Genomic DNA, 27,972 nt, shown 5'->3' on the forward strand with positions numbered 1-27,972 from the left:
CTGGCACACCCACCATGGGGCGACGCTCTGCCCACCAGGGGGTGGTGCTCTGCCCATCCTGGGCATCGCCATGTTGCGACCAGAGCCACTCTAGCGCCTGGGGCAGAGGCCACAGAGCCATCCCCAGTGCCGGGGCCATCTTTGCTCCAATGGAGCCTTGGCTGCGGGAGGGGAAGAGAGAGACAGAGAGGAAGGCGTGGCGGAGGGGTGGAGAAGCAAATGGGTGCTTCTCCTATGTGCCCTGGCCGGGAATCGAACCCGGGTCCTCCGCACTCTAGGCTGACGCTCTACCGCTGAGCCAACCTCCAGGGCCCCAAATTGCTTCTTATTTTGGGGAACCCCTGTGTCTGTCCTACATTATGGGAGGGAGAACACTGGAGAGAATGGGCTTTTGAGAACATGAAGGTCAGACTTTATGCAACAAGAGTATTGGGGACAGAATGGGAGAGTTGGGACTGAAGTAGGAATTAAAGGAACATTTGGGAGTGGGGTGGAGTGGAGGAGTAACAGAGCAAGGTGGCAGATGACCTGAAATTGGAAGGAAAGGCCAGGATGGCTTCTTTTCAATCTCTGGGATCTTTTCCCTCCTTTAGATTTCTACTGAAGAGGACTCCATGGAAAGGAAAAAGAAGCAGAAGATGCCAACAATAACAAAAAAGCTGAAAATCGAAAAGAGAGAAAGCAGCAAGTCTGTAAAAGAGAAATTTGAAATTCTTAGTATTGAGGTTTGTTAAAGTTCGGTTTTATTTTAAACAAAATACCTGGGTTGCTTAAATTTGTATATGTTCTTTCTTGCTTCCCTTTTTCCTTCATTTCTTTCATTTGTTTATGTATATGTGTGTGTACCCCCCTACACACACGTATATATGGCTTGTGTCTGTTACTTCCTACTTTATAAATGACCATTACTGTGGAACTGGTAGGCGGTTAGAAAATTTTACTACTAACAGATACAAAAGTGGGCGGTAGGTATAAAAAGTTTGACTACCCCTGGTCTAGCGTATAGTAGTTAAGAGCATCGGTTTACAGATTATTATTTATTTATTTATTTATTTATTTATTTATTTACAGAGACAGAGTCAGTGAGAGGGATAGACAGGGACAGACAGACAGGAACGAAGAGATGAGAAGCATCAATCATTAGTTTTTTGTTGTGCATTGTGACACTTTAGTTGTTCATTGAATGCTTTCTCATATGTGCCTTGACCGTGGGGCTACAGCAGACTGAGTAACCCCTTGCTCGAGCCAGCGACCTTGGGTCCAAGGTGGTGAGTTTTTGCTCTAACCAGATGAGCCTGCGCTCAAGTTGGCAACCTCGGGTCTCGAACCCGGGTCCTCTGCATCTCAGTTCGACGCTCTATCCACTGCGCCACCGCCTGGTCAGGCAAGAGCATCAGTTTAGAGGCAGACCTAGTTCCAGATTTGCCATTTAAGGTTATGTGACCATGAAGTAAATAGTTACTTAACTCTCTGAGTTTTATTTTCCTAATTTGTAAAGTGGAGTAATGGTAGTGACTACCTTGTGGGGTCATTGTGCAGACTGAGAGGACTAGTGTGTAATGTGCAACAGGCTGCCTGTCATGTAGCTGTTGCTCAGTTTATACATCAGTAGTTACCATATAATTCATCCTGCTCTGCACAGCTTACTTATACCTTATACTCATTTACTGTAATTCCTGTTAAAATATGCTATTTTAACAGAAATCCTTGCTTTAATAAAAAGAAAAAAAAAGACTTCAAAGTCTAGTCAATAACTTACATATTAATATTAGTAACTTAACTGTGGGATCTTTAATAAGTTATTTATTCTATCTAGACCTCAAATTTTTAATTTTCAGAATGAAGGGGTTAGAGTATGTAGTCTATAAGGAAAATTTTCAGGGTTTCATATGACAGTCCTGTCAGATCAGCTGAATCAGCTCCTGAACATGTACTGCAGAGGCACAGGGGAACCCCAGGCCTGACGTCACCAGGGGCGGTGTGGCAGTGCAGCAGGGGGTTTTAAACTCGATTTGGTGGGGAAAGAACCTGATTTCTAGACTGTGGTGTTCCAGAGAAAAAGAGAAATGATTTGACCTTGTTTGTATCCCCAGGTTTCTCCCAATAAGCCATCCCAGGTTTGTTCGAACCATCCCGGAGCTGAGTGTGTGGCCAAGGTGAGGGGCGCTCCAGTCATGTGGTCTCGTGGCAAGAGCTCTGGACTTCGGAGGCCAGAACTGAGTTCTAGTCGCGATTTTACCAGTGTTGTGACTTACTTTGCTTGTCTGTCCAGGCTGACTTATTTCTCTAGTAGGGATATTTGGCTCTCAGATGGCTAGTTTGCAGGAGTATATGAAAATTAATGTAGCCCTGGCCAGATAGCTCAGTTGGTTAGAGCATTGTCCTCATGTGCAGAGGTTGTCGATTTGATTTCTGGTCGTTAGGGCACATACAGGAACAGATTGATGTTTCTGTCCGTCTGTCTCTCCCTTCTTCTGTCTCTAAAATTAATAAATAAATAAAAAAGAAAATTAATGTAAAAGCTGTGTTCAGGGCCTTAGTATCGTTTTAAGGCTTGATCGCAGTTCTGTTTGTTGGCATGCAACAAAAAGAAATAATTTTGCTGTCAACCCAGTTCCCTAAATAAGAGCACATAGCCAAGAGTACGTGTTCTTAGAGTGTAGGCTACGGCTCGGTGACTGGCATTTTAGGTCATGACCTAGTGGATTCTACAGAGGAATGTTCTAGGAGGAATTCTGGGTGGTAGAAAAGTAAGTAACAGTTTCATGTAGTGGTGGGTCCAGTTTGTCTGGGATCATTTTTTCAGAGGATCTTAAGCCTACCTTTTTCTGCTTCCTCTATTAAAACAAACAAAACACACAGAAAAACACTTGCTGGGCCATCAGTGAGTGAAGGTCGGTGCGTGACTGAGAGTGTCTCTGCAGAGTCAGCCCAGGCTCCATCCACATTTAGGTTTTCTTTTTTTTTTTTTCCTTTCTGAAGCTGGAAACAGGGAGAGACAGTTAGACAGACTCCCGCATGCGCCCGACCGGGATCCACCGGGCACACCCACCAGGGCGACACTCTGCCCACCAGAGGGCGATGCTCTGCCTATAGGGGCGTCGCTATGTTGCCACCAGAGCCACTCTAGCACCTGAGGCAGAGGCCACAGAGCCATCCCCAGCTCCCGGGCCATCTTTGCTCCAATGGAGCCTCAGCTGCTGGAGGGGCTGTGGGAGGGGAAGAGAGAGGGAGGAAGGAGAGGGGGAGGGGTGGAGAAGCAGATGGGCGCTTCTCCTGTGTGCCCTGGCCGGGAATCGAACCCGGGACTTCTGCACTCCAGGCCAACACTCTACCACAGAGCCAAGCGGCCAGGGCCCATTTAGGTTTTCTGTGCCTAGAGTTATTATGGAAGGACCTCATAAGGTACTTTCAAGGAGGTAAGGTTTGGTCCGTGTCCTGAAAGTACCAGAATGGAAGTGGAATGTTTCTGAGAAGGCTCATGTCCGAGATAAGGAAATATTCCTGGAATGTTAAGTTCCAAATGCTAACAACACTCTTGCAGCCTCAAAGTAAGCCCTTTAGTTCTTAAACAATGAGATGTGGTGGAGCACACATTCATGTTTTTAATTTCTGGTTTCTTTAGTTTTGTAGTGTTTGATTGTGTCCCCTTCCAGTCTTGTTGTGGGGGGGGGGGGAGACCTCATCGTATTAATCATTTTATAATGCAGCATCTTTTTTTTTTTTTTTTTTTTCATTTTTCTGAAGCTGGAAACGGGGAGAGACAGTCAGACAGACTCCCGCATGCGCCCGACCGGGATCCACCCGGCACGCCCACCAGGGGCGATGCTCTCCCCACCAGGGGGCGATGCTCTGCCCATCCTGGGCGTCGCCATGTTGCGACCAGAGCCACTCTAGCGCCTGAGGTAGAGGCCACAGAGCCATCCCCAGCGCCCGGGCCATCTTTGCTCCAATGGAGCCTTGGCTGCGGGAGGGGAAGAGAGAGACAGAGAGGAAAGCGCGGCGGAGGGGTGGAGAAGCAAATGGGCGCTTCTCCTGTGTGCCCTGGCCGGGAATCGAACCCGGGTCCTCCGCACGCTAGGCCGACGCTCTACCGCTGAGCCAACCGGCCAGGGCCTAATGCAGCATCTTTATACCCCTGAGTCATGATGTCTTGTTTAATTAAGGGTTGCGGTCAGGTTTATTCAAGGTAAGGATAGATGAAGACTGTAAGGGAAAACCCGCTGCGACCCTCAGTGTCTCTTAACCGTCTCACTAGCTAACACTGCTGCTGTTGGTCTACTCCTGTCTCGGGAGACTGGTATGAACCGGAGGGGTGGTACTTGGCTGTCGCAGCGTGGGCAAGTCAGGAAATCAGTGCACCTGTGGAGTAGGTGAGAGATGGTAGTTAGAATAACAGAAAGATGGACAGATGAACTCGAGCACATCTTCCACCTCCTCCTGCACCTATTTTTTATAGTTACTTATTTTAATCAAGGCCCCCAAGAAACATAGTATAAATGTAATAGTAGAATTATGGCCATATTTCTCTAATCCTTGTGTTTTAAGTACAAATTTTGAAGTCAGGAGGAAGAACATTTATTTAATTGAAAGTGTTGATTTATTGAGGCATACAGTCATATTTTCATTCCACACCTCTATATGGAGAACTCATGCACAAAAAGAATGCTGTCTGTGGTAGAGCAGGCTGGGTTCAGGGTTATTGGTGGTCACTCAAGGTAAGACGCTTCCTCCCAGTTACTCTTTGTAGGGGCAGGAAGTAATTGGGTCTTCTAATGTATCTCTGGGATTCCTGCTGGTCAGGGAGCTTTCTCCTAGCATTAATTCAATTAGGCCAACCCTTCTCTTTTTTTGCAGTTATTATTGAGAGAGGCAGTTGTAAATCATTTTGGAAAAAGGAAAAGGGTAACACATGCCTATTGTGTATGTGTGTGTTTTGGGCTTAACAGATACCTATTTTCTCACTATTCTGATGGCTCAAACTCTTAGATTAAGGTGTCAGCAGGGTTTGTTGGTCTGAGGCCTCTTGCTTTGAATTGTGGAAGGCAGTCTCCTTCCTTTGTGTTCACATGGTCTTTCCTTATATCTGTGTCTGTCTTCATCTCCTCCTTTTCTGTTTTATTGTGATAAAAATACGTTAAACAAATTTAGCAGTTTTTAAGTGTATATTAACAGAATTGTCAACTATATTCATTGTTGTATAACAGATCTTTCGAACTTTGTCATCTTGCATGGCCAAGAGTCTGTACCTATTGATCAACTGTTTCTCCCTCCCCGTCTGCCTCTGGCGGCCATCATTCTCCTTACTGTTTCTTTGACTCTGTAGATGCCTGGTGTAAGTGGGGTCATGCACAGCCCTTCTGTGACCAGTGGGGCCAGTTTCACTTAGCATAACCTTCTCAAGGTTCAGTCATATTGTAGCATAAGGATTTCTTTCTCTTTAAGGCTGGATAATATTCCATGTATGTCTATACCACGTTTATCCATTCATCCATTGATGGACATTCAGGTTGCTTCCACATCTTGGCTGCTTGCTGTGAATGTGAGTGCACAGATGCCTCTTTGAGATCTTATTGTCCTTTTTTTTTTTTTTTTCTTAAGCTGGAAACGGGAAGAGACAGTCAGACAGACTCCCGCATGCGCCCGACTGGGATCCACCCGGCACGCCCCCCCACCAGGGGTGACGCTCTGCCCACCAGGGGGCGATGCTCTGCCCCTCTGGGGCATTGCTCTGCCGCGACCAGAGCCACACTAGCGTCTGGGACAGAGGCCAAGGAGCCATCTCCAGCAACCGGGCCATCTTTGCTTCAATGGAGCCTTGGCTGCGGGAGGGGAAGAGAGAGACAGAGAGGAAGGAGGGGAGGGGGGGTGGAGAAGCAAATGGGTGCTTCTCCTATGTGCCCCGGCCGGGAATCGAACCCGGGTCCCCCGAACGCCAGGCCGACGTTCTACCGCTGAGCCAACCGGCCAGGGCCCTATTGTCCTTTTTTTAATATACATTTTTGCTGACTTATAGTTGACCAACATCATTATATTAGTTTCAGGTGTACAACAGTGATTTGATATTTTTACACATACGACACGATCACAATATAAGTCCAGTTACCATCTGTTGTCATACCAAGGTGTTATAATACTATTGACTACATTCCCGATGCTGTACATTACATTGAAATCCTCTTTTCAGTACTTCTGGATGTCTGCCTGAAGCAGGAGTGCTGGGTCGTATGCTGGTTATATTTGTAATTTTTTGAGGAACCTCCATACTGTTTTCTATAGCAGTGGCACTGTTTTACAGGCCTGTTAGCAGTATCCAAGGGAAGGTTCCCTTTTTACCATATCCTCACCAACACTCTTCTTTTTTTTCAAATTTTCTGTGTTTGATAATGGCCATCCTTACAAATGTGAGGTGATACTTCACTGTGGTTCTGATTTGCATTTCCCTGAGGATTAGTGGTGTTGAGGACCTATTCATATGCTTATTGGCCACTTCTGTATCTTCTTTGAGGAAATGTCTATTCAAGTCCTGTTTTTTTTTCTTTTCTTTTCTTTTCTTTTCTGAAGCTGGAAACGGGGAGAGACAGTCAGGCAGACTCCCGCATGTGCCCAACCGGGATCCACCTGGCACGCCCACCATGGGCGAGGCTCCGCCCACCAGGGGGCAATGCCCTGCCCCTCTGGGGCGTCGCTCAGCAGCGACCAGAGCCACTCTAGCGCCTGGGGCAGAGGCCAAGGAGCCATCCCCAGCGCCTGGGCCATCTCTGCTGCAATGGAGCCTCGGCTGCGGGAGGGGAAGAGAGAGACAGAGAGGAAGGGGGGGGTGGAGAAGCAAATGGGCGCTTCTCCTATGTGCCCTGGCCGGGAATCGAACCCGGGTCCCCGGCACGCCAGGCCGACGCTCTAGTGCTGAGCCAACCGGCCAGGGCTCAAGTCCTGTTTTTTAACCAGGTTATTTTGTTACTGAGTGTAGCCTAAGCTCTGATAAAGGCACTAGGCATGTTGGATTAAGGCCTACTTTAATGACCTCACTTTAACTTAGTTCCCTCATTAAATTCCCTGTCTCCGTATATAGTCACATTCTCAGTTACTGGGTGTCAGTATTTCAACATATGAAGTTGGAAGGGTGGGAGGGAAACAACACAGTTCAGCCCATAACAGGCATTCCAATGTCACCTGTTGAGTGAATGCATTTTTTTTCTCATCCTAACTATGGAAACATTAGCTGGGCTGTGTTAGAGGGTTGGGAGTTCTGTGACTCTTTAAAGTAATTTGTGACTGATAACTTTCAGACTACATCCTTCTGTTGCTTTTCTAAGAAATAGAGTCAAGGAAGTGATAATGGCAAGGTAGTATAGGGGGCAGAGCCCTAGAGTTTTGAGTCAGAGCCCTGGCTCAATAGTGTAGAATGAGTTTAATAATATCTACCCTGCCTAATTCACACATGAGAGTGTTGTCACATTCTGTGAAAGATTATTTGTGAAAGCAGTTCTGCTAACTGTAAAGCAATAGCTACAGTAGTATGAAGGAAGTAACATAAATTTGTTTCTTGAAATTATAAAGGTTATTGTAGGCTACCTACCTTATAGCTTGTTCATACCTAGGTAAGTGAATGGAAAAGAGCTGTCATGCAGGAGTTGTGAACCTTCCCCTTTAGGAAGAGGAATGGAGGTGTGGAGGGTGTGTATGAGTTGGGGAGTCCTATATAATCTGTCCATGGCCACTTGAAACAGAGGGGGGTTTTAAGCAAGAGGCTTATCCAGAGTTTGGTTACTCTCACCATTGCCTTCCTGCAAACAGTGAGCTGGAGAAGGATGGCCACACTGCTCTCGACACTCACTCTGTTAGCCCTTTGGAGAAGATTAAACATTACCAGGCTGGTCAGACCGTGACTTGCTTCTTTAAGAAGGTGAGTGATACATGTCTCGCAATGAGATGCCATCCTTTCCTCAGAAGGAAAGGAGAAGCTGGAGACAAGGGCCCTTAGCACTGGGCTTTGATTCTGTGTTTGCTGCCATGATGGTTTGGGGAGACAATATAAGGCCTCACTCCTAGAAAGCTTTCTGGTCTGATCAAAGAGCTAGATTTGTTTTGTTTTTTTTTTGTTTGTTTTTTTTTTGTATTTTTCTGAAGCTGGAAACGGGGAGAGACAGTCAGACAGACTCCCGCATGCGCCCAACTGGGATCCACCCGGCACGCCCCCCAGGGGCGACGCTCTGGCCACCAGGGGGCGATGCTCTGCCCCTCCGGGGCGTCGCTCTGCCATGACCAGACCCACTCTAGCGCCTGGGGCAGAGGCCAAGGGGCCACCCCCAGCACCCGGGCCATCTTTGCTCCAATGGAGCCTTGGCTGCGGGAGGGGAAGAGAGAGACAGAGAAGAAGCAGGGGAGGGGGGTGGAGAAGCAAATGGGCGCTTCTCCTATGTGCCCTGGCCGGGAATCAAACCCGGGTCCCCCGCATGCCAGGCCGATGCTCTACCGCTGAACCAACCAGCCAGGGCCCAAAGAGCTAGATTTATAGTTTACGAAACAGCTAGCAAGCAATTCACAATTCAACATGTTTATAGATTAATTATACAGCATGGGGAGAAAAAGACATGATAGAGCAAAATTTAAAATAAATGCCGTATTGGATTTTAGATTCTTGCCTTTCGTAGAGTTCAGATGCAGTGCAAAACCATATTGGGTGTCAGACTGTGTCTTCTAAATCCAAGTGGGACGGGAGTTCAGAAAAGGGAAGAGATCAGTGAAAATTATGCTAGTTGGCCTGGGCTTGATCTTGAAGAATAACTCCTTCATTGCTGTCAGATTCTTCTTCCATAGCATCTGTCTGACCATGTCACTGCGGCCTGGTTCCTTTAATTTCTTGCTGTCAATAGATGTGTAGAAACCCAGATGCCTTAGAGAGGTATTTAATGCTCTTTATAATCTAATCACAAGTCTGGTGTACCAGTCATACTGAAAACCTCCTCTGTTATCTTCTTTTGATCTGTGCCTGGAGTGTCCTCTCTTCCTATTGCCTACAAACATTCAGGGTCCAGCACAGATAATCCCCCCTTATTACTAATTCTTCTATATTTTCCCATAGCATATTGTATTTCCTCCATGTTGCTGCTGCTCTAGCTATTTGCATACTCACTTGACTTATTCGATGTAGACTGTCATCTCCTTGAAGGCAGGGCCTGGCTTTTATTTATCACTATCGTGCCATGAGCATAATGGCTGATTGATAGATAGATTTTCTGTTAAATTTACTTAAAAATTAGGATGTGTGTTTAGGGTAGGAGGCTGTGTAAACAGTGAAAGGTCAACATCTAAATTGACAGAGATAAGATGTTGGTCCCTGCAGCTGATTAACAGTCACTGGGCACAGCTGAGCTTGGTGGAGGCTGCATGGGTCAGGGGATTGGCCCGACTGGCCCTGCCGCTTGAGAGCCTCTCTAAGGTCTTTTTTGCCTCCTAAATAGTTGAGCACCAAAAGAAATGCACTTCCGGCTGGGCTAGCAAAGGCTCTGAGCTAGACCCTGAGTGAAGCCTGTGAGAAGTGGAAGTTGGGCAAGAGCATTAGGATGTAGGGGTGGATTCCTGTCCCTTGGAAAAATATAGGATTAGGGACCCTTATATCCTGTGAATTTAGAAGAGGCTGTGTTTTTTTGTTTTTTGGTGTTTTTTTTTTTTTTTTACAGAAACAGAGTCAGAGAGAGGGATAGACAGGCACAGACAGACAGGAAAGGAGAGATGAAATGCATCAATCATTAGTTTTTTGTTGTGCGTTGGGACACATTAGTTGTTTATTGATTGCTTTCTCATATGTGCCTTGACCGCGGTGCCTTCAGCAGACCAAGTAACCCCTCGCTCAAGCCAGCGACCTTGGGTCCAAGCTGGTGAGCTTTGCTCAAACCAGATGAGCCCACGCTAAAACTGGCGACCTTGGGGTCTCGAACCTGGGTCCTCTGCATCCCAGTCCGACGCTCTATCCACTGCGCCACCTCCTGGTCAGGCAAGAGGCTGTGTTTTAATGAAGAGAAAAGAAGAAATGCTTATCTCTCATTCTATTTCTCCTGATTTTTTTTTTCCCTCAGTACAATGTGATTAAGAAATGGCTTGAGGTGGATATGGCTCCAGACATCCGGGGAAGAATTCCCCTGTTGCTCACTTCTCTTAGCTTCAAGGTCAGTATGCTCGAGGTCCCTGGAGGGGAGAGCCAGGCTCCCTGAGCATGGCTCCACGTCTGCTGTGTGTCAGGGCTGGTTGGGAGATACTTGCTATGGAGATTTAAATGCTACGCGGTTTGGATAAATGATAGACCTTTCCTTAAACATCAGAGGAGTTTTCTTGTCCTTCCAGGTTCTGAAACATCCAGATAAGAAGTTCCAGATTGGCCAGGCCCTGAAGGCCACCGTGGTTGGCCCAACTTCCTCCAAGGCCTTCTTGTGTCTGTCACTCATAGGTGAGATGAAGTGGTCCCCGATCGGGTAGGGAGAGGGTGGAAAGGAGTGGGAAGCGGTCTTCGGCTATTGCCCAGATCGAAGGGTGCCTTCGGTATTTGAGTCGTCAGAAAGACTTGTGTGCTTGGTGCTTTCTTGGAACCATTTTCCTCTTGGAGCTTTATTCCCTGGCCTGCGTCACCTTTACCTACACACTTGATTTTTGTACGTCTCAGAAAGGGTTGTCCACCACATGGCCCTGGATACTTGACTGCATGGCATGATACTCTGGGTCTTCATTATTGTTCTGGTCCATTCAGTGTAGATACCCCAAGTCTGGGCAGCTCCCACCCTCCGCAGCCTGTGTCGGTCAGCATTCCAGCTTCTTTCTCGGCTCACTTACTCTTCCCTGAATCAGGTTCCTTCTCCTACCAGGTCCTCACAGGCTTGAAAAGGGGGAAGTGGCCATGGGCCGAGTGGTGAAGGTGACTCCCAGGAAGGGGCTGACGGTTTCCTTCCCCTCTGGGAGGATTGGAACAGTCAGTGTATTTCATGTGAGTGACTCCTACTCAGAGACGCCCCTGGAAGACTTCACCCCCCAGCAGATTGTCAGGTAGGCACTGTTTTCTTTCTCTTTTCAGCTACTTGTGGGATTATGGGTTTTTTTTCCTTTTAATTTTAGAGGTAATACGGGATTATGTATCAGAAAAAAAAGTAATATAGAAAATGAAAACATCTATGATTTCTCATTTTCTCTACAACTTTTGGCCATTATACACTTTGTTTTCTATCTTTCAAGACTTTAATACATCCCTGGCAGGGTAGCTCAGTTGGTTAGAGTGTTGTCCCAATATACCAAGGTTATGGCTGCAGGCCTGGTCAGGACACATACAAGAGTCAGCCAATGAATACATAAGTAAGTGAGACATGCAACAACAAATCAGTGGTTCTCTCTTTCCCTCCCCCTTTCCGTTCTCTCAAATCAACAAATATAAACTTTTTTAAAAGGGCTTTAACACATATGGGTATAATTTCCCTTTATATAATAGAATTTTGTTTTATGTTCTGCAACTTCTTTTTTCTCATAGCAGTTTATTATGGATCTTTTTCTTTTCCCATGCTAATATATCTAAATCAACCTTGTTCTTTCACCTTACTTTTAACATTTTTTTAGTATTGTTATGTGCCTTTTTAAATGACAATTTATTCAAAAAGTTTCCAGCTGGTGGACAATGATGTTGGAGTGTGTATCTTTGCGCATGTGTTCCGATGCTGGTATAAGTATATCTGTGAAATACATCCCTAGAAGTAAAATGGCCAAATGATGTTATACTTACTGCCAAATTGTGCTTTAAAGGGACTGTGTTAATTGGTATCCCTATTGATACTAAATATGATTGTTCATTTCTCACACCTCTATCAACATTTAATATTTTTTTTATTTTTAGGGAGAGAGGGACAGACCGACAGGGAGAGAGATGAGAGGCATCAACATATAGTTGCATCACTTTAGTTCATGGATTGCTTTCTCATATGTTCCTTGATGGAGGGGCCACAGCTGAGCCAGTGACCCCTTGCTTGAGCCAGTGACCTTGGGCTTCAAGCTGGCGATCTCTGAGTTTTGAACCTGGGTCCTCAGCATCCCAGGTTGACGCTCTATCCATTATACCATCCGCTGGTCAGGCTCAACACTTAATTTTTTTTTTTTTTTTTTTTCTGACGCTGGAAACGGGGAGAGACAGTCAGACAGACTCCCGCATGCGCCCGACCGGGATCCACCCGGCACTGGGCGACGCTCTGCCCACCAGGGGGCGATGCTCTGCCCCTCTGGGGGTCGCTCTGCCACGACCAGAGCCACTCTAGCACCTGGGGCAGAGGCCAAGGAGCCATCCCCAGCGCCCGGGCCATCTTTGCTCTAATGGAGCCTTGGCTGTGGGAGGGGAAGAGAGAGACAGAGAGGAAGGGGGGGGGGGTGGAGAAGCAAATGGGTGCTTCTCCTATGTGCCCTGGCCGGGAATCGAACCCGGGTCCCCCGCATGCCAGGCGACGCTCTACCGCTGAGCCAACCGGCCAGGGCCTCAACACTTAATTTTTAATCTTAGCCATTGAATAGAAAAAAATTGATCTCCCATTTAATTTACACTTATGTTTACGTGGTGATTTTTCATATTTATTGGCTGTCTGCATTTGTTCTGTGCTTCTCTTGTCCATGTCATGTGCTTGTTTTCATACTGAAACATTCACCCTTTTAATTAAAAAAAAAAACCTCACAAAACACCTGATCTGTAGGTGCTCTCTGTAAAAGGATAGTAACTCTTTGCTGTTAAGGGTTGATTTATTTATGAACCTCTTACATGCACAAGAAATAACCCCCGAGTCTTAAAACCATTTTATAGCCTGAGTAAACTAGCATTGCAGAGGCAGATTTCAGCTTGAGACAGTGAAGACTTTCCTGAGGACAGAGTAAGCTAACAACAGGGTGGGCACCTTCAGGAGGCAGAGACTGTGAAGTGGTAACTTACTGTTTCCCATCTCAAGCGTCCCTGCCACCAGCACCTGCCTGGATGCCCAGCCACCAATCAGAGCTAAACAGCACAAAACACACAGGGCCTGGGCGGAGGAGCAAAGCAGTCGGAGAGAAATCCAGGGTCATCTCTGCTTTTTGTCTTTTGAGCCTTACAAAATGCAGGTGTGAGTTTTGATAAAATATTTATTTTAAATAGATCTATTTATAGCCCAACCTAAACAGGTTCATTTAGTAATGTTTCGTTATAATTCCTTTCTCCATCAGAGGTGGGTAATAAATTAGGCGACCCCTGCAGGACTTTTCCTGCCTTGGGGGTTATGATGCCGTGTTGTAGAAGGCTGATGCCTGTTGTGAGGAAGATTTGGGCTGTGCTGTTTCTGAGACCCTTGCTAGTGCTAAGAGTCTACACTTTGTGACTTTGGGCTACTAATTGCCATTTTAGATGAAATAAGTTTGGAAACCCAACCAGAGAGCAAACCCTGCTTACCTCCTGGAAGTCTCCTGAGCTCGGACCTCACTGCTCGGCTGCCTTGAGTCCGCAGTAGTACCTAGTCGTCCCCTGGTCACTGTGTCTCGTGGTTACTGTCTCACTGAGATCACAGGCTCCCAGGACCTGTTGCGGGCTGGTCTTATTTCCTAAAGACTGCGTGACTCTACGTCTGCCAGAGGGCTTTTGTTTTCCCATTTTCTTCTCCCAGCACCTATTGAGTAAAGGAGCAGGTAGCGTTAATTTTTACCTAACAGACTAGTAAACTGAGGCTCAGAGAAGTGATGGGACTTGTCCTGAGTCCCTCAGCAGGTTTGCAACAGAATGAAGGGCAGAGAGAGCCCAGGTCTCACGTCTCTTTCTCTTGCCTGTTGGTCAGCCATGCGGAGAGGAAACTGAGGCCCTTGGCTGTCTCCTGAGAGGCTGAAATGTCAGTATTTCCTTTTTTGCTCTCACGCAGGTGTTATGTCCTTTCTGCTGCAAGTGATGTGTTGACTTTGTCACTCTGATCATCCAGGTAGGTGTCTGTGTCCCCGGGACAAGAGCGGGAGAACCCACGTAGGTCTGAGGAGAGGCTCCGTGGGTCTGACACAGCCTTTGGCCTTTCCACCTTTCTTCTCTGCTTGTCACTTTATACCTGACCCCGTTTGTATCCAGAAAAGCTGAGGACATTTGGATTTCTGGAAGAACCTGTCTGCTAGGCTCTTGTTCCCCAGGGAAAGGTTCAGGCATCCAAATGTGGGCATTCAAAGTGGCCAGATGGCCCTGGCCAGTTGGCTCAGTGGTAGAGCGTCGGCCTGGCGTGCAGAAGTCCCGGGTTCGATTCCCGGCCAGGGCACACAGGAGAAGCGCCCATCTGCTTTTCTACCCCTCCCCCTCTCCTTCCTCTCTGTCTCTTTCTTCCCCTCCCGCAGCGAGGCTCCATTGGAGCAAAGATGGCCCGGGTGCTGGGGATGGCTCCTTGGCCTCTGCCCCAGGCGCTAGAGCAACGCCCCGGAGGGGCAGAGCATCGCCCCCTGGTGGGCAGAGCGTTGCCTCCTGGTGGGTGTGCCGGGTGGATCCCATTCTCTCCCCATTTCCAGCTTCAGAAAAATACAAAAAAACAAACAAAAAACAAAAACAAAGTGGCCAGATGGTAGCCCTGTTCCACAGCAGGGGTGAGAGTGTCGTGAAGTGGATTGGCTCAAGGTCTGCTTGGTCCATGGTTAGAAATGGATGTTGATAGGGTCAGGGCTTTAGGTTTGAGGCTTGGTCAGCCTCTCCCTGTTTTTGCATAGACAACTCAAAGACAGTGTGCCCGGTGACAGGGCTTCAGGACAGCGTAGGGCTGCGCTCTGTACCAGCAATTTTCAACTGCTGTGCCACAGGAATTTTTAAAACATGTGATACCTGACTATTTAAGTCAGGCACTGACCTCTTTTTCCCTTAAATTGTCAAATAAAAAAATGATAACTGCCAATACAACAATAGCCGTCCAGTGTGAATGAAGCAAAATTATACGTGTTTTTTTGCCAGATCAGCAAATAATATATTTTGGTGTGCTGCAGAATTTTGGTAATTGGTTTATGTGTGCCATGAGATGAAAAAAGTTGCAAATCACTGCTCTGTATCTTATTGGCAAGTCCAGAGTCATGTTCTTGCATATAAAGTTTGTATCCCAGTGGGTGGGGAAGGGTGTAAAGAGGGATGGCTATAAGGTGACGGAAAATGATTTGATTTTGGATGATGGATATACAATATAAATGCTATAGTAATGTTTACCTGAGACCTATGTACTCTTATTGATCAATGTCACCCTGTTAATTTTCTAAATTAAAAAAAAAAATGTTTGTATCTCAAGTGGACTGGAGGGGAAGTGGGGGGAGGGGGATCAGAGATGTTTACATGTAAGCCTTTTATTCCTTTAGGATAAACCCAGAAACGAAAAACAAAATCCCAGATCCTGAGGTTAACTCCATCCAGGACGTTCAGGAAGGGCAGCTCCTGAGGGGCTATGTGGAGTCTGTCCAGTCACAGGGTGTGCTCCTAGGGTGAGTGGGGGGAGCCTGGGGACTGGGCCAGCCTGGGTCCCTGCGGGCCTGCCCGAGGCCGCTGTCCTCAGTCACCTTCTCTGAAGGGACTGTGAAGGAAGGAGGGTGTCAGTTTCCACCTGTTTTTTCACTTCCAAGTTGTTTTTGCTTTAAAAAAAAAAGTTTCGAATTACCCTTATTTGGTGTTTTGGAGAAAGAATATGGCCTGTCCATTTTCAGTTTTAAATATGTTTGGATTTTGACTTAGCTTGTGATCGTGATTTGTAAGTGTTGTGTGAAGTCCTGGAATATTCACAACCTTTGGATGTTATAGCCTCCCTGCTATTCTGTTTCTTCACCTTTGTCTTTCTAGCAGCTTGTGACTTACACATTGTGATGCTCTGGGGTGGGGTGAAATTGTCCTGCAGTCACATTTCCATTGTGCTTGACAATTTCTCCAGTTTACAAAGCAAGCCCTCTTTATACTTTTGAATGCCAGGAGCTTATGTCTGTTGTAAATCCTGGTCACAACTTGGATCCCCGGGAAGGTGGAAACAATGAGCTTGACTGGAACTCTGTTGTTGTACTTGTGACCAAAGGCCCTCGTCTGTCTTCTGTTAGCCTTGGCCCCTTAGTTGTGGGTTTGGCCCGGCACCCGCATGTCTCCCAGTACAAGACGGCCAAGAAAGCCCTTTATAACAGCCACCTCCCTGAAGGGAAGCTGCTCACAGCCAAGGTCCTAAGGTGGGTGCCTTCTTCCCTCCTCATCCCCTCCGCCCCTTTCTCCGGGAGCCCAGGGAGGAGATTTAGAGGTAAACTTGAATAGAATGGCCTGAGTAGTGGCGAGTGTGAGTGTTCTGATGAATGAAACCCCTCTGTTTGGAATCTTCAACCTCAGATTCTAAAAGCAGGTGTGGAGACACTTCTCTGCATAGGCACCTGTTGTTGGGGACAAAGGAGAGGATCATCACAGCTTCCCCCTGTGTTTCACTACTAAGCCTGGGGAAGGTGCAGTCATTCCTAAGCACACTGCAGGATTCCAGGGCAGGTGGGGCGGGGCCCAGGAAACTGTGGGTCCACGAGAGGAAGGCCTGTCCTGCCTGCTATGTCCCTTTGCTGTATTCTTTGCTGTCTTCATTGCCCGCCCTCTCCCCCTTCGCAGGGTGAAGCACCGGAAGAAACTGGTAGAGTTGTCGTTCCTTCCGGGTGACACGGGGAAGCTGGACGTGTTTCCTGCCTCCCTAGGCCTGCCACTTCTAGAGCAAGAGGAGAGGCGGATAGAAGCAGAGGGGAGAGCCAGCAAAAGACAAGAGAAGGAGAAGAGGAACCGGAAGGGTCCGGAGGAGGCGCAGCTGCCTAGCCAAGGGAAGAAAGAGCCCCAGAAGCCACCAGGGAAGAAGCGGGGCAAGCGGCCACGCCCAGAGTCCGGGAGCTAGCAGGTATGTCCCCAGGGGATGCCTCCTCTCTGGGAAGGAGAGCGTTTCAGAGCCAGCCTGGCAGCTGTCTTGCCTTCTCTGGGACACAACAGTGTGAGTTTGGAGGGGTGGAGGGAGGGCAGCTTAGGGTGCTCCTGGGCAAGAAGGGTGGCCCAGCACCTCCCCACGTGTCTTCCCAGGATCGGGGAAACAAACAGAAGGAAGCCGCTCCGGCGGAGGAGGACGATAGTGAAGTTGAAGTGTATTACCGGGAAGGAGAGGAGGAGGTGGAGGAGAAGAGTGTGCTGGCCAAGGTGAGGACAGCACTGAACTCTGCGGGGGGGTGCTCTGGTGAGGGGAGTCCCTGACCCCTGCCAGGAGCTGGCTCCTTTTGGCACCGCCCTCTTTCCCGTTCCTGTAAGGCAGGGGACCGCGGGGCTGTACTTTCCCCAGTTGGGTGTCAGCTCCTAAGGAGAGGGACCCTGTCTCACCCAGAGAGTGGGCTGCGTAAGATAAATTGCAAGCAGGTTAAATTCTAATTATATTGAGTGAAACTGAATAAATTAGTGGGATGGGCAGGTAAAAAGGAGGCTTAGCATTCCTGAGCCTGAACTCCCCTCTGAAAAATCAGAACAATGCTACCTGAACCGAGGGCTGGGTGTGGGAGGCCTTCCCAGACTAGGCACCGCGTCCCTACCATCCTCAAAACGATTGTCATCTCTGTCCTAGCTTAACTGTTATTTAATACATGTGTTATTTTTGTGTGTGTGTGTGTATAACTTATATATATATAAAATTTGTTACCTAAGTGAAATGATTTACAAAGAAAGTTTTTGTTTTTTTCATTTTTCTGAAGCTGGAAATGGGGAGACAGTCAGACAGACTCCCGCATGCGCCCGACTGGGATCCACCCGGCATGCCCACCTTGGGGCGATGTTCTGCCCCTCTGGGGCATCGCTCTGTTTCATCCAGAGCCATTCCAGCGCCTGAGGCAGAGACCACAGAGCCATCCCCAGCGCCCGGGCCATCTTTGCTCCATTGGAGCCTCAGCTGCGGGAAGGGAAGAGAGAGACAGAGAGGAAGGAGAGGGGGAGGGGTGGAGAAGCAGATGGGCGCTTCTTCTGTGTGCCCTGGCCAGGAATCGAACCCGGGACTCCTGCACGCCAGGCCGATGCTCTACCGCTGAGCCAACCGGCTATGACCTGTTTTTTTTTAAATTTTTAAAAATATTTTTCTTAGGTTGGAAACGGGGAGGCAGTCAGACAGACTCCCGCATGCGCCCGACTGGGATCCACCCAGCATGCCCACCAGGGGGCGATGCTCTGCCCATCTGGGGTGTCGCTCTACCACAATCAGAGCCATTCTAGTGCCTGAGGCAGAGGCCACAGATCTGTCCTCAGTGCCCAGGCAAACTTCGCTCCAATGGAGCCTTGGCTGCGGGAGGGGAAGAGAGAAAGAGAGGAAGGAGAGGGGGAAGGGTGGAGAAGCAGATGGGCGCTTCTCCTGTGTGCCCTGGCCGGGAATCAAACCCGGGACTCCTGCACGCCAGGCCAACACTCTACCACTGAGCCAACCGGCCAGGGCCACAAAGAAAATTTTTGTCTCTAAGCTTTCCCTGGTAGACTGCGTGTCTGGTCCTGGGAGGAGGAGAGAGTTCGCTGAGCGTGGAGGGAACTCCTGTCCTCCAGGTGGGAGGAGCTGGGGTGGAGCAGTGGAGGAGTGCTTTCCTCATCCCCCGGTCTTCCAGGAGAAGCAGAAGGCCCGGGCCGTGGCCGAGAGGGCTCTCAAGACCATCTCCTTCAGGTCTGGGCTTTGTCCCCCCTGTATCAGAGAGAGACCTTCTGATAGGAAGAGCCACATCTCCGCAGATTGCGGGAATAGCCATCCGTGGATCATTTCTTCCTCGGCAGACCGATGGCAGTTGGAGTGGCTGCCACCAGAGGCTCCCAGAAGTTCCCAGGCGCTCTCATAGGTGTGCCCTCTGTGAAATAGATCTGTCCATTTATATTTTATTCTCCACTTCACTGACACCGCTAAGGGTAACATTTACAGGAGTCGCTGACTTAAATAAGGGCCCGACTTGAAGCAGAAGTAGAACAGGGAACACAGCTTTCACGGACCTGGGGGCTAGCCCTGTAGGGGTCATTTGCAGGCAGAGAGAAGTTAGTTTCCTGAGGGCTAATGAAAGGAATGGCAGTCCTTCATTGTCTTAGTTTGGGGAGAGAATCAGACTAGAGGTTCTGCTCCTTCCAACTCAGACTTCAGGCTAGTTTGCGATTTGGTAGGTTTCCTTCCTGGACTTGGAGGTACAGCCAGGTAGAGCCTCTGTCTGGGAGCCCCGGACCCAGCAGTTTGGGTTGGGGTCCTGTGCCACGTGAGCTGCGCTGGGCCAGGGCCTCTCTGCCTGCACCTGACGGCGGGAACCGAGGGCACAGAGGGAGCCGAGGAGGAGGAGGCTGCTCCCCTCGACGTCCCCGGAGGGGGGCTCTTTGGGCTGGGACAGGGGAGCTCATGTGCCCACTGCTCTCCCTCCAGAGAGGAGCAGGAGAAGCTGAACGTGTGGGTGGCTCTTCTGAACCTGGAGAACATGTACGGCTCTCAGGAGTCACTGACCAAGGTCTTCGAGCAGGCCGTGCAGTACAATGATCCGCTCAAGGTCTTTCTCCAGCTGGCCGACGTCTACACCAAGTCAGGGAAGTTCCAGGTAGGAGTCTGGCCTGCCGCAGCGTCCCCAGCCACTCAGAAACAGACTCCCTGGGGGTCACAGAGGCAGCAGGGAAGTCTCAGGGCAGAATCCCCGTGTTCTGGGTCCAGTTCTGGTCTTTGGCTGCATGGGGGCACAGGGACTCCCCATCATGTGGGCCTCATCTCTGTGACCCCCCCCCCACTAGAACTGGGCCTGTGCATGATCAGTCAGTGAGCCCGGGTGGTTTCTCCCAGCGGAGCTGCCTGTCTGTTGTCCCCTCTGTTGCACTTTCCTGAGCTTGCCTTGTCTCTATAGGAAGCCAGTGAACTCTACAATCGGATGCTGAAGCGTTTCCGTCAGGAGAAGGCTGTCTGGATCAAATATGGCGCCTTTCTTTTGAGGAGGGGCCAGGCTGGGGCCAGTCACCATGTGATGCAGCGAGCCCTGGAGTGCCTGCCTAAACGGGAGCGTGAGTGCTTAGTCCCACTGTCGGCCCAGTTCCTGAACATGAGACTCATATCTGGGCATGGGGTCTGGGTCTCCTCATCTGAGGCTGGTGGTAGGAGCCTTGTGGAGGTTACATAGCTACCTGCTCATGAACATAATGCATATTTCACTTCAGGTCCTTATCTCTGAGGATGGAGGAACAAAAAGCAGTTAGCACTAATTCTGTTGCCCCTGCCCCCCAGAGAGTAGGGTGTCTGCTGTGGGAGTCATAGATCAGTGCCCATCTGTATATTTGGCCCTAAATCTACCCCACCGTCCCTCTTGTCATCATCACCTGTGTCTTGGGACCACGAGCAGGGAGTCAGGAGTCAGACTCAGACCTGGAGCACATTGTGGTGAGCAGTCTTCTGCTCTGTGTGTCTGAGCTGTCCTCTCCGTGCAGATGTGGATGTGATCTCAAAGTTTGCTCAGCTCGAGTTCCAGCTGGGGGACGCAGAGCGGGCCAAAGCCATGTTCGAGAATACACTGAGCACCTACCCAAAGCTCACAGATGTCTGGTCAGTCTACATCGACATGACCATCAAGCATGGCAGCCAGAAGGAAGTCCGGTGAGAGGGGAAGACGGACCAGGCCGAATTCTCGGTGGGGATGCAGGGACCTGGGCCAAGCGATGGCTTCCAGCAACCACAGCAGCTCCCAGTATCCCCGCTGTCTTACTCCATCTGGGCAAACAGCTTTGACATGACACTCGGGTGCTGCGGCGTTCCCATTTCCTGCCTCGGGCCAGACTCGGGTTAGGGTCGGGGACCTTGGCTGGGAGATAGGCTGGCCGCTGGCCTGGCGGTGAGGAGACTCAAGTTTCCCTCATAATGAACGCTGCCTGACTCTGATGTAGAGTGTGTTCTCGGCATAATCTTGCCGTTGTCCACCAGCATCCCCAGGCAGGTAGGGTTAGAGCTGGGTAGACTGAGGCCCAGAAAGAGTAGTGCCTCGCCTGATCCCATCAGTGAGTTTAAGCAGAGCTTTGCTCACAGGTGCATGCCTCATGTGTGTCCCATCCCAGTAGCTTTGTTCTGATGCCCTGTGTGACTTCAGGCCAGTAAGCCCTTGGACATCTCTGGGTGTCCATCCGCTCACCTGGGAAGTAAGGGTGGTGTTATCTCCCCCAGTGGTCATGCTGGGAGTTTCTAATGGCAGTAAAAACAAAGGAGTGGCTTGCTGGAGAGCAGAGGGCCTGCTGCAGAGCCTGAGAGCAAGTAGGGGCTGGGGACCAAGACGCAAATGCTCCCTGTTCTCCCTCACAGGGACATCTTCAAGCGGGTCATTCACCTGAGTCTGGCCCCCAAGCGGATGAAATTTCTTTTTCAAGCGCTACCTGGACTTTGAGAAGCAGCACGGCACTGAGAAGGAGGTGCAGGCGGTGAAGGCCAAGGCCCTGAACTACGTGGAGGCCAGGAGCTCCGTGCAGGAGGACTAGGGGTGGGCTGACTCTAGACCGCCACGGCGGCTGTGGGCCCGCCTGACCGGACCTCGCGCCCAGCAGTGAAAACTTGCTGGAGGACTCTATTTAAGCGCTGCTTTTCTGCAGCACCCTCTGAGTAATCCTGTTAGGATAAAAGGAATTTGAGGTTTTTTATCAATTCCTTTATGTTATTTTGTCTCAAGTACCATTTTTATCCTTTCCCTTCACTGAGACTGTTCAGTTGTGCTCCTCTCACTGACCACCAATGAAAGAGGTGCCCCTTCTGGAAGTGGGGTGGGGGGCCGGATAAATGGCCTCAGGGGGCCGCATGGAGCCCGCGGGCCGTAGTTTGGGGAAGCCTGCTCATTGATTGCTTTCTCATATGTGCCCCGACCGCGGGCCTTCTGCAGACCGAGTGACCCCTTGCTCGAACCAGCGACCTTGGGTCCAAGCTGGTGAGCTTTTGCTCAAACCAGATGAGCCCACGCTCAAGCTGGCGACCTTGGGGTCTCAAACCTGGGTCGTCCACATCCCAGTCCAACGCTCTATCCACTGCGCCACCGCCTGGTCAGGCCTGATTCAAGAAATTTAAGCTGAGCTTCCTCTGAGAGAGGCCAGGCTCCCTCTGTTCCCTCAGATCAAACAGATAACTGAATTCAATTGCTAACAGATCATCAGCCTCAGAGCTTTCCCATATGTGGGAATGCCTGGCTGTCCTTCTCCCTGCACTTTCTTCTGTCTGTTTTAATACTGCCCAGGGTCTCTCTGTCCCCTTCCCTCCCACAGGGGGTGGGGTTTAGGCCTGTCCCCATGACCACCAATCTGCTGTGGGATGGCCCATCCAATCATGCAGATACCAGGCTAGTTCCTTATACTAAGAAAAGCTTTATCAAAAATGTAAATATATAAAATTTAGACAATAGCATACACCGAAGGCATCATCCCAGCTAAGCACCACCGACGTGGGTAACCGTGTGTAGTTAGACAGAAATTAACTGCACGATCTCCTATACACTGAGCCTACTGGTGAGTTTCATTGTCCCCTGGCTCTGCTGGCCAGGACTTGTCAGCCTAGGAGTCCCACCAGTAAAGGGTCATCCACGTCATAGTTCGTTAAGGACCAGTTCTGAGAAAGTGTCTTTCCTTCAAAGCTGTGGACCAAGTGGCTGGTGGCAACAGGACGGGATTTCTTCAGGCCTGAGAGCCTTCCTGTCAGAGCTGGCCATACTGTACCAGTTCTCTCCTCTGTACCCAGATGACTCTGTTTCTTTCTCTTGGCCTGTTTTCTCAAAAAGCTATGGTTAAAAAGAAAATCTGATGCTGATGTGAGCAGGCATTGGGGGTTCAGTGTTGGACCAAGGACCATCATCTGCAGAGAGTGCGGGACCAGGAACCTTAGGAGACAAGCAGGGCCATCTCCATGTTGTCCGGGGCTGTGCCGTTGCCCGGCAGGCCCTGGGCCCACTTGTGCAGGCGGCTATAGAGCGGGAGGCCCTGGTTCTCGCGGTACAAATAGACACCGGTGATGGCGTTCCACTGCGGCCGCGGCTGTGTGCCTTCCACGGGGAACTTGGCCACCAGCTCCTCATCGTCCTTGCTGAGCGCCACAAAGCCAAAGAAGCGGCGCACGTTGTTGGCGGCCAGCACCCGTGAGTGCACCTCTGCGGTGCGCTGGAAGAGCTGGTCCTCGTTGTTGCGGTACTGGGTCCAGTAGGCCTCCTGGCGGTAGCTGAGTGGTGAGCAGTAGTGCTTAAAGCACTTGGTCAGGAACACCAGGATGGCCACCACACCGATGAGCAGCCATCCAAAGAGCTGGCCAGAGAAGGGGCAGGGTTAAGAAGGGGCAAGGAGCTGCCTAGACACCCCCCCCTACCCCAGGATGAAATAGGGAGTGAGCTGGCTCCATTGCTTCTGTAAGGGGAACAGGCCCTTCTGGCTCTAATTTCACCACTTTTCTCACTCTAGTGAACTCTCACTTCCCTTGTTTCTAGACTTGGCCTTCCGCATTTTTTGCTGCCATTTCTTTAGTCCCAAGATGCCGCCCTCCTTCACATTGTCTCAACTCATCAAAATCCAGCTTAAATTGCCAGGTTGGCCCAGATGGCACCTCCAAGAAGTTGCCTTTCCTAAGTTCCCCATGGCCTGATTTTTTTTGTGTGTGTATTTTTCCTAAGTGAGAAAGGGGGCAGACAGACAGACTCCTGCATGTGCCTGATCAGGATTCACCTGGCATGCCCACTGGGGTTGATGCTTGGCCCATCTGGGGCATTACTCCCCTGTAACCGGAACCATTCTAGCACCTGAGCCGGAGGCCATGGAGCCATCCTCAGCACCCAGACCAACTTTGCTCCAATGAAGCCTTGGCTGTGGGAGGGGAAGAGACAGAGGAAAGGGGAAAAGGTGGAGAAGCAGATGGGCGCTTCTCCTGTATGCCCTGGCCAGGAATCGAACCTGGGACTCCCACATGCTGGTCTGATGCTCTATCGCTGAGTTAACTGGCCAGGGCTGGTCATCAAATTTTATTTCTAGGACCTGGTTGGTTGGCTCAGTGGTAGAATGTCAGCCTGGTGTGTGGATATCCCAGGTTCAATTCCCAGTCAGGGCACACAGAAGAAGTGACCATCTGCTTTTCCATCCCTCCCCTCCCCCCTTCTCTGTCTCTCTCTCTCTCTCTCTCTCTCTTTTTTCCTCCTACAGCCATAGCTCTATTGATTTGAGCACATTGGCCCTGGGCGCTGAGAATGGCTCCGTGGAGCCTCATGCCTTAGATGCTAAAAACAGGTTGGTTGTGAGCATGGCCTCGATTGGCAGAGCATTGGCCCCAGATAGGTTGTTGGGTGGATCCTGGTTGGGGTGTATGCGGGAATCTGTCTATCTCCCCTTCTCTCACTTGGAAAAGAAGAAAAAAAAATTTTTTTAATTTTATTTCTATGTCTTCCATCTTCCATCTCCTTTGGTGCTGTTTCCAATCCTGTCTCTTGCACCCCCTGCTTCTCTAATTTCATGCTTCCAAGTCAGTTTCCCTGTTTCTGCCCAGGTCTCTGCCCTTGCCTTCTCTTCCCTGACTGACCGCTACTCTTTCGGAACTAAGCCAAGGCTGGGGCTGCCACATCCTGACTTGAGAACCCTTCCTGGCTCGAGGGACTCCCCTTGCAACAGCAGTGCCTGAGGGCTGACTCATTGCTGGCCTGGCCCTTCCTGGAAACATGCTCATCCCTGGAGCCAGACACACCCCACGTCAATTGGCCCATAACAAGTGTTTCCTAGGCTTGCAGGGGTTCGTGCTCAATCTGGCTGGAATCTGGGAGCAAAGCTCAGACTGAGACAGAAGAACACTATCTTTAACATTTAAAAACTTATTTGGGACTGGAATTGACCCTCATCTCATTCCTGATGCTGATAATCGAATGCTTTTCTGGAGACCTTGGCCTCTGGGGACTAACTCCAACTTGAACAGGGAGCCATCCCAACACCCCTACCAGCCACCACCTAAGGAAGAAAGAAGAGGAGCTTCCCTTTGCACAGCCTTACCTGGGACTCGTACTTGAGCCTGCGACTGACCTCCTCCCGGAAGTCCGACAGGTTGGCAGGGCCCTCTCCACAAGGGAACCTGGCCAGGATTTCTGTGGCATGGGCTGGTGGAAAGCCCTTGAGCGAGGAGGGGTCCACAAACTCACTGAGAGCACAGACATAGGCCTCACCCCGCAGCAGGGAGATGACAGACCAGGTGATGGGGGCTACAGCCGCGCGGCCCAGGATGGAGCTCAGAAGAAGGAAGTTGGGGGCAGCTGAGCAGTTCTTGGTTCTCCGGTACTGGCACTCAGTAACGAGGTTCCAGGTGTGGTTGTTGAGGATGACGCCTATGAGGAAGAGTGCTAGAGCAGGCACACCGATGGCTGTCAGCCCGTACAGGTAGTTCCTGGCTGGTGAGCAAGGGCAGTGGAAAGCCACCACAGAGAACAGCTCCTGGCTGCCTACCGTGCCCAGTGCCACCAGCCCATTGAAAATCATCACATCCTTGCTCTTGAAGAAGAGTGAGAGAAAGCGGAAGTTCTCGGTGATCAGGGCTGCCATGGTGATAGATCAGCTGGAGGGCCGACTGCAGGATGGAGACAGGAGATGGCGAGAGATGGTACCTTGTGACACTAGGGAGGTGTGCAGGCAGGTGGGCATCCGAAGGCAGGACACAGTCCTGTCATTTTATCACCTTGAGTGGCCAGTGTGGTGGTCCCTGCAGGACAGTAGATAACATAAATGTTTGCCTCTGAACACAGGGATAGAAGGGCTCTTGTGTGGCCAGGCTGGTGGGAAGCAAGGAGAGGGAGCTTCAGGAGCCAGATTCCACTGAGCTCCTACTATGTGGCAGGTGCTTCACAGCCCTGGTTGCCCAGCCTCATGGTCCACGATGAGCTGTCATATCCCTTGTGTACTGAGGAGGTGGAGGCCCCTGAGGTAAGTGGCTTAGAAGGGTCACCTAAGTGGCTGAGATTCAAGCTCAGGTATGTCTGTCTCAGAAACAGGTTCTTGTTATGGCAGGATTCTTGCAAGGTAGGGGTGAGAAATGGTCCTGTGGCGTTGGGGAATGTGGGATGTTGAGTGGCTTTCCCTTTGGGATTCCAACCAGTGCTAATGTGCTGAAGGACCTAGGACTGCTTGGAAGGTGTGTCCTTCAAGTTTCTAGCCCCGGGGCTATACAAGCTGGAGGGGGAGTCCTGGTGGGTAAGGGACTTGGATTTGACCCTGTGATGTGGGGTGGGGCAGGAGAAAGTGGTGAGCCCGGTTCAGCATCCCTGCAGTTCATAAGAATCTTTTCATTTTGGAGACCTCAGGCTCTGGATTGGGTTAGGAGATCCTGACTCAACATACTTCATGGCTTTTTTTCTGGGCCTCAGCATCCTCATCTTTGAAAAGAGCATAAATCATTTTGGTCCTTGCTTGCTTCTTAGGAATGCTGGAGGGAAAGGATAGGGAATGCACAATGCCTGCTGATTGTCCTATATGTGACATAGCACACTTTGTCCCTCCATCTCTCTCACTCTGTTGAGTCCTCAGGGTGGCTCCCAGAGGTGAGGCAGGGTGGGATGACTTCCCTGCCTGCAAAGATCAGGCCACTAAGGCCTAAAGGGGCCGTTCAGAGGTGGAGGTGCTCAGGTAGGACTTTTAGACCATGACAAGGAGGCCTGGAAAATGGGCCAGGGTGAGTCAAGCTAAGCGAGTCCTCCATTGCTCTGTGCCTATCCATGAGAGCCCTGGTGAGCCTCCCCTTCCTCAGCCATTACCCTTTCCCTACCCAGCAGCCTCCCAGCAGCCCTGTTCTTCCCACATCCCTGGGCCCAGGGACTGCCCAGCCTGCCAGGGACAGGAAGCCCTGGTGAAGGGTAGGCTTGGCTGAGCCCACTGGCCGGCTGTGTCTTGATCTGGGCTGCAGCAGCGCTCGCGGCCTGCCAGGAAGTACTGGTGGCGTGGGCTCCAGCCATGTTCTGCCCCAGCTCCCTCCCCAGGCTCCACCCACACAAGCCAGAGACAGGCCAGGGTGTGGCCCTGTGTGTCCTCCCCATCCCTGGGATGAAAAACAGAAATCACATGCTAGAGGAAGCCAGGGAGTAGGGGGCTGCGGTGGGCTGCTAACAAAGGTGAGACTTGTCTGTATTTCCTACCGCGCCCCCTCTTCTACACACCACCCCCTCACTCGGTCCAGGCTGCCAGCCGGGCCAGGGCAGAGCGGGCTGACCACGTGGGGTACCAGGAGATGGAGGCAGAGGAAGACTGACTCCCCAACTCACCGTCTGACTCTCTGGGAAAGGGAGTTTGTAATGCTGCCGGGGACGAATAGGTTAAAAGCAGCCCCTTCTCCCTCTTCCGCTTCTTCTCCTGGCCTCAAGTTTCTATGTGCGCTCTCTGGGGCACCCTGGGTTTATAAACTGCACAGAGTGGGGTGCAAAATGCCTGAACACCAGTGGGCAGAGGAGGGACCAGACCAGCTTCTGAGACTACTGCCCTTGCACCCCAGGCTAGGAGTGGGACCTCCAACAACAGTCGGGACAGGAGACAGGTGGCTGGGAGAGGCAAGACTGGCCTCTGACCAGACTGGGGTGTGGGGGGCTCAGCTAGGGGCCTCTCTCCCAGGACAATCCCTCTGGGCAGCCTCCGACTGGCCCACCATGCTCCCCTGTCACCTGGCATCCCCCAGGGAGGGCCTCTTCCTTACCTGGGGCCAGCCGCAGGCACCAGTGGCCGTGGCCTCCTTGGGGCTGGGCTCTCTGAGTGGTGCTCAGACATCAGCGTGCAGCCTGCTGGGGTGGGGCAGCTGCTCTGCCCGCCTGCCCAAAGTGCGCTGTTGACTGTGCCCTCTATGGCAAGTCTCCCTGCCGCTTTTCTTCTGCACGGGAGCAGGGCCGGGGGCTGGTGTTGTCGTCAGAAAAGTTTAACTCCAGGAAAGAGGAGAGAACAGCGGGATGGAACTTGCTCATCAGGCCAGAGAGTGGAAAACATCCCCCGCGCCAGGCAGAGGGCGG

General features: G+C 50.5%; 2 protein-coding genes and 1 non-coding gene across 3 annotated transcripts; 1 reads left to right on the plus strand and 2 right to left on the minus strand.

The window, feature by feature from the left end:
* Positions 1–237: 237 nt before the first annotated feature.
* TRNAS-AGA (transfer RNA serine (anticodon AGA)) lies at positions 238–312 on the minus strand. The gene has a single exon. It is a non-coding gene; the product is annotated as a tRNA-Ser (tRNA).
* Positions 313–16,901: 16,589 nt separating this feature from the next.
* On the plus strand, positions 16,902–21,647 carry LOC136311175 (protein RRP5 homolog). The gene is given in 8 exon segments (XM_066240390.1): positions 16,902–16,976; positions 17,063–17,176; positions 18,610–18,665; positions 19,398–19,566; positions 19,864–20,017; positions 20,438–20,603; positions 21,300–21,351; positions 21,353–21,647. Coding segments are annotated over 8 exon segments (906 nt in total). The 3' UTR covers positions 21,473–21,647.
* A 561-nt stretch (positions 21,648–22,208) lies between these two features.
* On the minus strand, positions 22,209–27,966 carry CALHM2 (calcium homeostasis modulator family member 2). The gene is made up of 3 exons (XM_066238441.1): positions 27,666–27,966; positions 24,989–25,688; positions 22,209–23,269 (listed from the first exon to the last, which is right to left on the minus strand). Exons 2-3 carry the CDS (start codon positions 25,529–25,531, stop codon positions 22,853–22,855), a joined length of 960 nt encoding a protein of 319 aa, XP_066094538.1. The 5' UTR covers positions 25,532–25,688; positions 27,666–27,966; the 3' UTR covers positions 22,209–22,852.
* Between the last annotated feature and the right edge of the window lie 6 nt (positions 27,967–27,972).

The sequence above is a fragment of the Saccopteryx bilineata genome, chromosome 7 (genome assembly GCF_036850765.1).
Source record: "Saccopteryx bilineata isolate mSacBil1 chromosome 7, mSacBil1_pri_phased_curated, whole genome shotgun sequence".
Classification (NCBI taxonomy): Eukaryota; Metazoa; Chordata; class Mammalia; order Chiroptera; family Emballonuridae; genus Saccopteryx; species Saccopteryx bilineata.

What these genes read in the sequence shown, in the direction of transcription:
- CALHM2 (XM_066238441.1), bottom strand. Translation starts at nt 25,531, where the DNA reads ATGGCAGCCCTGATCACCGAGAACTTCCGCTTTCTCTCACTCTTCTTC. An exon ending in GGCTCAAGTACGAGTCCCAG is followed by an intron (nt 23,270 to 24,988) that starts GTAAGGCTGTGC and finishes TTCTCTGGCCAG; the next exon opens with CTCTTTGGATGGCTGCTCAT.